This window comes from Molossus molossus, unplaced genomic scaffold (assembly GCF_014108415.1).
Source record: "Molossus molossus isolate mMolMol1 unplaced genomic scaffold, mMolMol1.p scaffold_m16_p_9, whole genome shotgun sequence".
In the NCBI taxonomy this organism is placed as follows: Eukaryota; Metazoa; Chordata; class Mammalia; order Chiroptera; family Molossidae; genus Molossus; species Molossus molossus.
The window spans coordinates 79,084,575-79,097,074 of NW_023425403.1; the positions used below are offsets into that span (position 1 = coordinate 79,084,575).

General features: G+C 40.8%; 1 protein-coding gene across 2 annotated transcripts in view; it reads left to right on the forward strand.

Annotated features, from left to right (window-relative positions):
- Positions 1-12,500, forward strand: part of DIAPH3 (diaphanous related formin 3) — a 487,836-nt gene that overhangs the window by 367,145 nt on the left and 108,191 nt on the right. For both annotated transcript variants that reach the window (XR_004958076.1, XM_036249888.1), the window contains 2 exons: positions 10,504-10,599; positions 11,038-11,097. Coding sequence is in view for 1 of the 2 variants with exons in the window: in XM_036249888.1 (XP_036105781.1) it covers positions 10,504-10,599; positions 11,038-11,097 (156 nt within the window). In the remaining variant the exon portion in view is untranslated. Of the gene's footprint in view, positions 1-10,503; positions 10,600-11,037; positions 11,098-12,500 lie in introns of those variants that run through there.

Consider the following 12,500-nt stretch of genomic DNA (forward strand, 5'->3'; position numbering starts at 1 on the left):
TGAGTGAGAGACAAGATTTAAGACCAGCATTTTGACTCCTTGATTTTGCTTTCAGTTGTTCTGTTTCAAGGGGAATAAAACTTCTCTTTGTACAAGATTCTTTTTTTTTTCCTTCTAACTTTTAACAGGAAAAATATTTAATTTGAGCTATGCAAATAATGAAGACTGGTAGAGAAAAAAATATAAAAATGTTGTTTTTAATATAAAATTCTACTTATGGTTGAGCCAGTTATTTCATTACAGGATAAAAAAAGAATTGTTCTAGTTATCGTGGTATCAGTTAAATCCCAATGAAAGTAAGCTTTCTAACTCCTCAAACTCAAATTTCTATTTTCATATCTAGATTAATACAAGTTCAAAGACTTATTTGCTGTCTGGTGTAAGTTGTATTTTGAACTTTGTTCTAGAAGATTACAGGTTGAACTAGGTTACCAAGGAAAGCAAATGCAGCCTGGTTGCTAGAAGGTCAGTAATCAGCAGCATAGAGCAGGAATTTATATAATTTTGTTAGGACAACTATCTCATGTTTCTTTTAGAAGGATTTGGAATAAACCATGAGCCTATTAACTTAGTGCACACTTTCAATAATTGGTGAAACAGCATTCCTTCCCTGCCCCACTCCAAATTCTAAGTGGTTATCCTTATGTCTCTTACTACTACTGAAATCATAGAAAAAGTGGCCAGCCTGGCCAGTGTGGCTCAGTGGTTGAGTGTGGACCCATGCACCAAGAAGTCGCTGGTTTGATTCCCGGTCAGGGCATATGCCTAGGTTGTGGGCCTGATCTCCAGTGGGAGGCATGTAGGAGGCAGCCAGCTGATGTTCTCTCTCATCAATGTTTCTATCTCTCCCTCTCCTTTTTTCTCTCTCTAAAATCAATAAAGAAAAAAAAATTAAAAATTAAAAAAAGTGCCCTGGCTTCTTTGGCTCAGCAGTTAGTGTCAGCCTGCAGGTTTGATTCTGGTCAAGGGCACATAACCTTGGTGCAGTTCAACTCTGGCTCTGGTCTGGGTTGTATGGGAGGCTGCTAGTCGATGTGTCTTTCTCACATTGGTGTTTCTCTCTCTCCCTCCCTCCCACTCTATCTGAAGATAAATAGAAAAATATCCTTGGGTGAGGATTAAAAAAAAAAAAAGTTTAAAAGAAAAAGTGGCGACATATAGTAAGCTAAGAGAAGTAAGTCAGACAATGAAAGATAAATACTGTATGATTTCATTTACTTGTGTAATCAAAAGAAAATAAAAACAAAAAAATACTAATGAAACCAAACAACAATTATCGACACAGAGAGCAGATTGGTGATTGCCAGTAGGGGAGGGGGGTGAGCAAAATGAGTGAAAGGGAAAGAGGCACAGACTTCCAGGTACAAAATAAATGTCATGTGCAGGTGTAATGTACAGAATGGTAACTAGACTCAATCATATTATATTGCAAATTCGAAAGTCTTTTGTTGATGAACTCAACAACAAAAAAATTTTTTTATAACTTTGCCTATTTACAAATAGTAACTAGTCTTATTGTGGTGATCATTTTGGAGTATATACAAATGTCAAATTAGGTTGTATACCTGAAACTAATAAAATGTCAGTTATACTTGAATAAAAAATGTTTTAAGTGCTGAGACTAAAAGGCGTGTCAGGAGACAACGGGAGTAAAGGGAGCTCTGAAACCATGTGCAAGATTCAGACTGGAAGTAGGTTGCAGGTGGAGAACAGTCACTTCTTCCTAAAACCCCCTTCATGTGTTAGTTTGCTGTGTAGCTTAACCTCAGCTCTTTTTTTTTTTTATCGCTGCACACACTCTTCCTAGGAGATCTCGTGCCCTGCAGTCATAGCCTTCACTAACCACAGCAAAGGTGCACTTGCTAAGTTCTTACCCGGTGCCAGGCGCCCTTAAGCATTGCACATGATTGTATCTCCTTTAACCCTCCCAATAACCTTGTGAAGTAGGTGCTATTATTATTCACACATTAAAGTTGAAGGGGAAAAATGAAGGTTCATAAGGTTAAGTAATTTGCCTAAAGTCACCATAATTGCAAATTGAAAAGCCAGTATCTAAATCCAGGTTGTTTGAATTCAAAACTTGTGTTTTCTACGTTTCACTGTGCGTACCCACTTTTGCATAGCATCGAGTATGACCGACATGCTCCTGTGTTAAGCCCATCCGTATAGGCAGTTCCTCTCCCCCACATTTTAAGTCTGTGAATCCACCAGCTTTCTGGCCACCTTGAGTCACCTGCAGCTGGATATCTCATGGACATCCCAATTTAACATATCCCAAACTGAATTCCTCTCCAGGCTCAGCCCCCTTCAGCCCCTAAACAAAAATGATTCAGTACCTGGTGAATAATATCAACATACGTCCAGTGGCCAAGCCTGGAGATTAGCCTCAACTTCATTTTTTAATACATGCACCCAGACCAGGAGTGTTCTGTCCTTCCTCCTTTCTCTCTTCACTGTCGCCACTTCTGTTCTCATATGGGCCCTGTTCACATTTTGTCTACGTTTCAATCACTACACCTGCTATCTCCTTGTATTCCTTGCCCTCTGTCTTGTCTCTTTTCATACAATCTTTCTAAAGTAGAAATTTGACCATATTACTTTCTAGCTCAAAGCAAGTTAATGACTCCCTTAAAGATAACAGCCAAACTCCGTAGCCTGGCATATTCAGTGCTTGGTGCTTGGCCCCTACCTGCCTTTTCAGCATCACCTCCCAGCACTCCCCACACTGGTACCCTGCTCTGCATTCCTACACCTGAGTTCGAGAACCCAGAGTTTCACATCCTCAGAACCCCGCCTTGGACAACTTCCATGAGCTCAGCAGGACCCTCCCTCTTCAGGAAGCTCTGGCAAACCTAAAACTCTTTAAGTCAATTATCCAGGAGGCCTGTGACTGCTGTGCCTTCTCCCTGGGCCCCATACCAGGTGTCCTTTCTGGGCTGAGATCTCTACTGTAATACCCACGATGTGGTGGTGTTCCATTTGTTAGCTCGTCCCCTTACCAGAGGCGAACAGTGCAGGTCAAGAATCAACCTCTTCCTTTATTTTCTCCTGCCCCTCCCTCCTTTTCCTCCTCTTCATCCTCCTGTCCTCCTGTTTCTCCTCCTCATCTTCATCTTCTTCCTCCCCCTCTTCCTCCATTGTCTTTCCTCTCAGGAATTTTTTAAAGTTACTTTGTATTAACATAATGTTTGCAAATGCCTAAATGAAATACAGTCAGCTCATTGCATAATAAAATATCATCTTCTTCACCCCTCTCAACACCTCCCCAATTCCCAGAGGCAACTAACCACTTTTAATTCTTAGCCACCCCACCCCATTTTACTTCTTCCTTATTTCTAGATAATATGCTTAGATTATTATTTGTCAATTTTAGACATTGCCAAGTTCCTGAGAAGTGAAGACTTAGTTCCCTTATGCCCTCTCCCTATTTGTACTTGCCTGATACACCCCTACTCCTTTACCCCTGCTGACTTCACACTGTAATTGTATCACATTTGATGGTCAAAAGAGTAGCCAGTGTTTGTAGTGTTGCAGGTTGAGGAACATTCATTCCTCAGCCTTCCAAGATTGTTTCCTATTGGACAACAATGCTATTTCTAAGTTTTATTCATTTGCCTAGTATTTGTGTACACCTGTCACTGTTTTCTCCAAACACGCTGACAGGTCTGTGAAAGAAGCAGCGATTATTTTGGCAAATGGTCCAACACAGCTGATTTGCTTTCAGTTCCTTGGCAACTGTTCTCTCCTCCAGCCCCATTTTCTCCCAGGCGATCTGACTGGCCGCCCAGGCCGGGGACACAGTGACATGCTGGAATTCTTTCTGCCATTTTGCCGTTTCGTCCCCTCCTTTTCTCTGGATCTCATGTTTTACTTTTTCTTACTTTTCTTTCTTGTTTTGCAAAAGTTACACCTTCCCGTAGCTTTCTAAGAATGAGTGCTTATAGAACCTTTGAGGATCTTCTTTGTGTCCACAATTATCTGCAATTTCACTGTGGTACCTTGGCTCAGGGAAAATGTAATAAAAGAAAGAACATTCCTACCATCTCACTGCCTTATCTTTTTTCTCCTGCTCCCTATATTTAGGTGGTTCTCAAAATGCTGCTTCTCTGGATTCAGTCATGTGCACTTCCAGCGTTTGCCAACACCTATGAGGCAGACAAAGTCTTAACTGTTATTTCCACAGCCTTTCTCAGGGTCTGGTCCATTGTTCTGAATGAGTTTTTTGTTTGTTTGTTTGTTTGTTTGTTTGTTTGTTTTATTGTAATATGAAAATGAGTTTCAAAAATACTACCCAAATTTTTGTCTGAATTTGAGGCCAGAATTTTCAACTTACTTCCAGAAGTTATCCGGAGGTCTCTGCTAGCACCTTGCACTCACCTGTCCAGAAGGAAACTCATTGTCTTCTCCAGTACCTGTCCCCCACGAAACTCAATATTATTTTTAAATTTTCCCTTCTCCAATTATCGGCCCAAAGACCTCAGACCTGTCTGACTTGCTTCTTAGCAACTTCACGCCCTGTCTGTGCCCTCATCCTATTGATTTTACTTTAGAAATATCCTCAACTCTCTCATCTCTGTGTCCCATGACACTGGATTTTAAAAAGACCACTTACAAATTCAACCAGGTGCTACGTTATTCAGACATAGCAATGCATATTGCATTTAGTCTATTTATTTAAAAGAGTTTTCACAGCAGGAGAGAGGCTATAAATATTTTTAATATAAATTGACTTGTAGGTAGAGAAATTGAATTCTAGTCTACAATAGAATATGGCTAATTCTCATTTCTCTGGTTTGTATTAGAAAGACGTCCCTCACTTTTGTTTTTACTCACATCTTTCGCCTTTGTGCCTGCTCCTCTCTCTGCCAGGCACACTGACACCCCCCACCCCCACCCAGTGCCTCCAGTGGTGACTCCAGTCTCTAGGAAGCCGCCCATCTCTAGTAGTTCATATGGATCCCTCCCATGCCTACCACCCTTCTTTGCTTGAGAGCAGAAAACAGTTGTTAACTCTTGGTGTCTAGGTACCCTTAGTCCTGGTGTGTGGTAGGCCCTCAGTGAACATGTGTGGAAGGAACATTCTAAATGCATTTTTAACATTCAGAAAAGCACCTGCATTGTATCTATTCATCTTAAACATTGGATTATTTTAAGACTCTACCTGTGCTTTCTATTAGACTTTCCCTTAGAAATGATGTTATATATTATGTTCTTTACTAAGGACATAATCAAGGGCACTATAAAATATTCATTTAATTTATGATGCATGTAAAACAGTGCTTGAAACATAATAAGCAGACATTTCATAAACTTCCTAAAGCACTGTGAAGTTTGTTTTTGAATTTATTTCTCTGTATTTTAATATCACCTAGAATTTACCATGTACTTTTATTTCTGTTACCTCACCTGATCCTCTCATTAGCACTAGACAGGTCTTATCTCTATTACACATGTCAGAGATGGTTATGATACCAGCGTGGTGTCACACGGGTAGTTTGTTGAGAGCTCGAACTAGAATGCAGGTGTTCTTAGGTATTCTTCTCACTACACGTGTGGGCGTGAAGGCCCAGAAAAGCCATCCGCTCTGGGGGACAAGAGCAGAGGTGGAGGTTCCAGGTAGAGAGTGATGGACAGGAGAGAGAGTTTGTGAAGAATCACAGGCAGTTGCCTTCAGCTGAAGAACAGGTTGTGATGTTGGAAGTGAGAGATAAGATTAGAAGAGCAATTAGAATCAGTGTTGGGAGCAGTGAAAGCGATGGGACTTTATGTGGTGGGAAGTGAGAGAGATTAAAAATCTGTGACTTGGGGATTGAAGATTATTTCTCTCCTTTGGGCCTTATCAGTACTGTATGAGAGGAATTCGAAATCGGGAGAAACTGGAGGCAGTGTGACCCCAGGCAACTCAGGCGGTATTTCAGGTGAAAAATAATTCACTTCTGGACCACTGACACACAGAGTTTAGTCAGAGAACGGAACAGTGGATCAATTAATGAGATACTTGGAGTGCACATCAACAAAGTTTGTCAACTGAATGGATGTGTGAGACCCGGGGGAAAGAGGAAACAAAGCTGCGTGTTGTTTACGCGGTGGTGGAATATGCTCCTACCGTTTCCCGGCCCCGTCTTCGCCCGTGTTCTTCATTCTCTTTCATGATGTTCCTCCAGCTAACCACGTTGTGCCACATTTGTGAATGTAGTCAGCATGTCTTCATGAGCACTTTCTATGTGATACTAGCATTGTTCTAGGCATTAAAGATAAGTGCACACCGCAGTCCCTGCCCCCAGTGAACTCATAGTCCGCGGGGGTAGAAACTGTCAAGTAAACAGTGTGAACAGTGTCAGCCTCCATCTCCCGAGAGCAGAGGGATTACCGTGTCTGTCGTGATTATACTCAGGTGTCTTAACATGGGTGCAGTGTAATTCTTTAACATCCAGTGCATTTTAAAATTTCTCCAGTTATCTCAGTAATGTCATTTATAACCTTTTCACTTTTTGAGAGCTGATCAAAGATTGTGTTCCATTTACTTGTCACGTCTTTGATCTTTAGTCTAGACAATTCTCTAACCTTGTCGTTATTTTTCTCTTGGCCATTGATTTTGATGATGTTTAAGAACTCAGGCCAATATGATTGCACTTATGTGGAATATAAAGAACAAAATAAACGAACAAACAAAATTGAAACAGACACAGACACCACAATGATTGCCAGAGGGGAGGGAGGTTGGGGGTCTGGGGGTAAGAGGTGAAAGGATTAAGCAGTACATATTGGTAGTTACAAATAGTCACAGGGATGTAAAGTACAGCATAGGGAATATAGTCAATAATAATGTGATAAGTATGTATGGCGCCACGCGGGTCCTGGAAATATCAAGGGGAACACTTTGCAAAGTGTTCTAACCACTTTGCTGTACACCTGAACCCAACACAAAAGAATACTGAAAGTAAACTAATTGAATTATTTAAAAATTCATTTAAAAAATTAACATTTTTTTTTAGAAAAAGAAAATAACTCAGGTCCATTGTTTCACAGAACGTTTCTCTCTCAGGATTTGTCTGGACGTTTCCTCCCATGTAGATCCAGGTTAAGCATTTCTGTGCAAACGATTACACAGGCTATGTGTCTGCCTCAGCGCATCCTTTCAGACGGCAGTTGTCAGTGGGTCCCCTCGTTGTGATGTCAAATTTGATTCTTTGGGCAAGCTGCTGTCTGCCAGGTTTCTCCATGTTCTGTTCCTCGTCAGCCTTCCGCACGCCAGTGTTTGTAACCATTGATGATTTCTACCCGAATCAGTTCTTGCTGAGTTGTGATACGGTGGATTTCCTATTTCCCTCAAATCTGTCCCCTTGTATTAATGGAACTCAGTCTTCTTTATATCTTTGACACCTACTAGTTCACAGTCTTCTTTAAAGAAGAGCTTTCTCTTGCTCCATGCTTATTTTTTAATATTTTAGTATCAATATGGATGCATCCTTCTTTTCTTTTTTATGTGTATACTAATCCATTCCATTATTACTTAGTGCTCAAACTGTCCTGTGTTTGTCTAATGCTACCATTCAGTCCAGCTCCTCTGCCCTTTGGCCCATGCCTCACTGTCTTTGAGCCTGATTTCTGGTACAACAGTGTGTTCCTGGCCCACTTCACAATGACTTGGTCTCAGCCCCAAATCAGCCATTTCTCTAAGTCTTCTGGTTCCCGCTAGTGAGTAATGATATTTAGACACCAAGTTCCAAAGGCTAGGTGTGCACATTGCTAATGCATTTGTTGCTGGAGGGATGAAGGCGCATGATCCCTGCAGGACTTGTGGGCAGGAGATTGTTGGGGTGCATTTGGACTAAGCATATTCAGAAGCCCCCACTGGAAAATGAATGGTTTTTATTGGCATGGAATTACATTTCTGAGATTGTAGCATCCTGGTTCCCTCAGTACGGTCCTAGAACAGGGGAAGTTGTGGGTTTAGAAAAGTTCGAAATAGGGCCAGAGTCCAAAGTGTCCTCTCCATAATGTGTCAGTGTCCAGACAAGGCATCAGGCTAGATTCAGTCCATCATTCATTGTATGGAGTCCACGTGGCCGTGATCCATGTGGGTGCATGCAGGGCACGGGAGCCCCACAACCTGGAGTCAGGTGCAGGCAGCGAGGGAGAGGGAGAACAAGGAGATGACATATTCAGCTTTCACATGCTTGCCATGGCCTCTTCTGCCCACTGACTCTCTCCTTGGTGTGACGGACAGGTAGGCACCTCCCACATCCCTTAGACCTTACTGCGCCTCCTCCTCAACTCTCTTCCCCCATGGATCAGCAGGGAATAGACCTGGAGTGGTAACTGCAAGCTTCCTGGTGAAGCTGTACAAATGGCATGCCTGTGTTGTCTGGTCTTCCCTTTCACTCTTTCCCCATTACGTAATCAGTATTGTGACGGTATCGCATTGTCATTACTTCTGGGCTCCTAGGGGCCAAGTAGTTTCCCTTCCTAAAATGTATGCTAGTTATTTCACGCTTGTTTTCTTAACATTTTTAGATTTGTAAGATGTTTCCTTTTACTAGTGAAATATATTCAAAACCTTAAATACTTGGAATTTTCTGTAGTTCTTTTAGGAAAAATACAGTTGAGTTTGAGTGTAAATTTTCAAAGTTAGCTAGGTAGTTATTAATTAAAATGTCTGAACTATTTAATGCATTTTAATTAAAATGGCCATCAAACCACCTTAGAATTAAATTCACATATAAATTAACAATCACCAAATGCTCTATTTATCACCCATCTTTATTTGGTTTGTTTTTGTTTTTGTTAATCCTCGCTAGATGATACTTTTTCCATTGATTTATTTTTTTTAGAGAAAGTGGGAGGGAGGGTGGGGGGGGGAGAGAAAGAACCATTAATGTGAGATACATCAATGGATTGCTTCACGAATATGCCCCATCTGGGCGGGGGATCAAACCTGCAACCCAGGTACATGCCCTTGACCAGGAATTGAACCTGAAACCCTTAGGTGCAAAGGCCAACTTGCATACCGACTCACACCAGCCAAGGCTCACCCACTTTTAAATTACATCTTCAAGGTTTGGTACTTTTCTAAAAACATGAATTAGAACAAGATGAAAAGGGGGCCAATGCATATTTCTACTTAATTTTTTTTTTATGGTTTTGTGGTGGGGGTCAATCCTCAGAATATTTTTCCATTGATTTTTAGATAGAGTGGAAGGGAGGGAGGGGAAGAGAAGTGGGGGAGAGAAACATCCATGTGAGAGAGAGACATTGATTGGTTGCCTCCTGCACGACCCCGACCAGGGCCGGGGATCAAACCTGCAACACAAGTACGTGCCCTTGACCAGGAATCGAACCCAAGACCCTCCCGTCTGTGGGCTAATGCTCCAACTGCCCAGCCAAACTGACTAGGGTTCACCCACTTTTTTAGGTTTAGTACTTTTCTAAAAACATGAATCAGAACCAGGTGGAAAAGGGATCAGTGCATATTTATATTTATACATGTATGTAAACGGTAGATGTTTTATTTGCATTCTACTGTATTTACTTGTCATCTTTTCCCTATCAAGGGATTACATCTCAAAAATAAATAAATAAAATTTCCAGAGGAAAATAGTTTTCTATTTCTTTAGATGTAACTACATACCAGCCATACAATTTCCTAGAGAATGCCTGCAAGTAAACTCTCAGGGACAGAAAAAATCTTTGGTGTCGCTTTGTTTTTCAGCTGGGCCAGCAGTATTGTTGAAGCTTTTTTCCTGCTTTCTTTAAATAATATTTAGCATTGACAACTATAAATAGCTATGATTACAAGAAAATCTGGTATTAGCAGAGAGAATTGGCCCTGCGACGGCATCGTTAATCATGGACAGAATGCCGCCCTGAACTAATCACGGTGTGGCGCAACCCTGAAGTGTGAGATCCTCCATTCGCTTTCGTCGTAGGAGAAGAATGTGTCATGCATTCTGTGGAAATGTGTAGTGATAGTTGTGTGTCACCTTAAGTTAGGGTACGATTATCCTCCGATGTGAAGAATTGGCCGTTGGAAGCACGTTCTCAAAAGTGAGCAAGGAGATACAATTTTGTACAATAAGTTTAGACAGCAGAATATCAATAACACCAACAAAAGCACTCCCACACCTGGCTGATTTTAGAACAGAAGCTGCTGCTTTGAACATAACCCATTTCTACAAGGGAAATGTTGTTTATGATCACCTGAGACAAGGATGTGATGAGGACCACATTCCCTCTAAAGTTATTGTGCCCCCAGACTATAAAAGCAGCGCTATGAAATGAGTCAGTGGAGCCTGGTCCTCTTCAGTAGACAGGAATACAGGCACTAATGAGACAGATTTCATTAAGAGATATTTGATTTATGAGAGAGGTAAACTATCATATTTTGAAATTGCTGGCTTAGTCCTAGCATCCGATCTCCTTGCCCCTACCATCACTGTTTCTGTGTGTGCTTGACATTGCTATGGTAACCCCACGGGCTGACAGAATCTGCTCTCTCCACAGAGGGTGATGAGACGGGAGTGATGGACAGTCTGCTGGAGGCCTTGCAGTCCGGGGCTGCCTTCCGCGACCGAAGGAAAAGGACACCAAAGCCAAAAGGTGAACATTATACTTGTTTCATGTTATTTTCTAGGGAACTCGCACAGAGAGCAACCCTTTTATATTTTTTAATTCTTTTAAAGTCATGTGTCAAGAATGTAGTGCCGTGGGCAGCAACTCTTCAGAAGTTGCCTGAGTTTTCTTAATCCTTCCCTTGATGACAAATGTCAGAAAGAGAAGCATTCCAGTTGGCCCGTGTCAGCACATTACAAATCAATGCACTGAACCTGGGAAATCCTGATCAGTGTGACAAGTCTTAGCTGAAGAACCATATGTACTGGATCCCAGTGGAGTTTACAGTGGCATAATTAAATGGGAAGTAAAAGTCACAACATTATTGCTTCCAGAAATACGTAACCTTGGGAAAAAAGTACTGTTACAGTTCCTGAGATGAACAGACCTCTGTATTAAGTTTCTTTTATGTTTTTGTTTTAACAGATATTCGGCAGAGTCTCAGTCCAATGTCTCAGAGGCCTGTTCTGAAAGTTTGTAACCATGGTAATAAACAGTATTCATAAATTGCACATTCTTCTTATCCACTTTTATCCTGTCGATCTGTGATTTTAGCAGGCTGCTGTGAAGTTCTCAAGTTTCACCAAAACTATAAGTGTAAAATGTGTGGGTCTGCACATTTGGTATGAGATTGTATACTCAGATTCTGCCTCCTGATGGTACAGCCTTGAGCTGGTGTCTAGGGTTCTTTTTTCAGGTCTTCAGTGAATGTTTTTTTAAATTATTATTTGCAGTTACCTTACCTTTCTGATCAGTGTTGTCCAGAATAGTCCAAAGCATTGTGCTCTCATACTACTATTTTAAGTAGTGGATTTACTTTACATCAAGATACAATTTGAAATGTTGAATCTGTTACTGTTTTTATTCTGCCGTAATTGCTAGTACAGTTTAAAATACTGTGACCCAACTTTTTGGCAAAGTCATTAATACAGACGAGCTTCATGTGATATTATGGATGGATGTGCTAGCATCACTAAAAAGAAGGTGAGTTCATTTAGTCTCTGGTGTTTATGAGATTGAGTCCTTTCAGAAATCCCTAACCAACTCCTGCAACCCAGTCTCGGGGTGCCAGTTTATGTTGATTGGGTTTTATTTACTTTGGTTCCCTTGTCTCGCTGTTACGTATTATGGGGTTCTGCTTACCTTCTTTAGTCAAAAACAAATTCATCCGTTGTGATTGCCGTTCACTTAGTGTGAGAGTGTTACCAAATTCACCAGCTTCATAAATGGAAAAATACTTGACAGATTGCATTCAAGGGTTGTTTTGGGTGCAGATGAGTTAAGTAGTTAAGTTCTAGTACTCATGTGTGACTTAGTAGAGAAACGTGTCAAATTTTTAAGAGAGCCTAAAAATGATGAGGTATATAAGGAAAAGACATGTATATAATGATCTCTTAATAGCTGTACAGATCCCTCCTGCTCAAGGTAAGGTGCATATGGTAGATGCTTAATAAATAAGAGAAAAGGTCAATCCCTGCAGCAGAATTTTATGTAGATATTTTGGCTTTTTTCCAACAATATGATTTCATTATTGTTTTGCCTTCTCTAACAGGAGGAAAAAGGAATTGTATCTAATCAGAGTAATTTATTGTGGATAGTTAATTTCTAATTTGAGGTGTATGGTTTAGAGTCATTGTGACATACGAAATAATGGCAGACTATGGAGGACAGTGTTTTCCCGGCCCTTCGAGATGGTTTTGTTTCACAGATGAATACACGGAAGCACGGGCTAAAAACTTCTCCAACTACACAGCTCATCACTGACACAACTATGGCCAGAACGCAGTTCTGATTTCCATCACGTTTCTTTTTTGATTACATATGAGTACTTTGATGATTTGTTGTTAGTAGTAAAATATATAAAATAACAATTGAGCCCACATTGTACG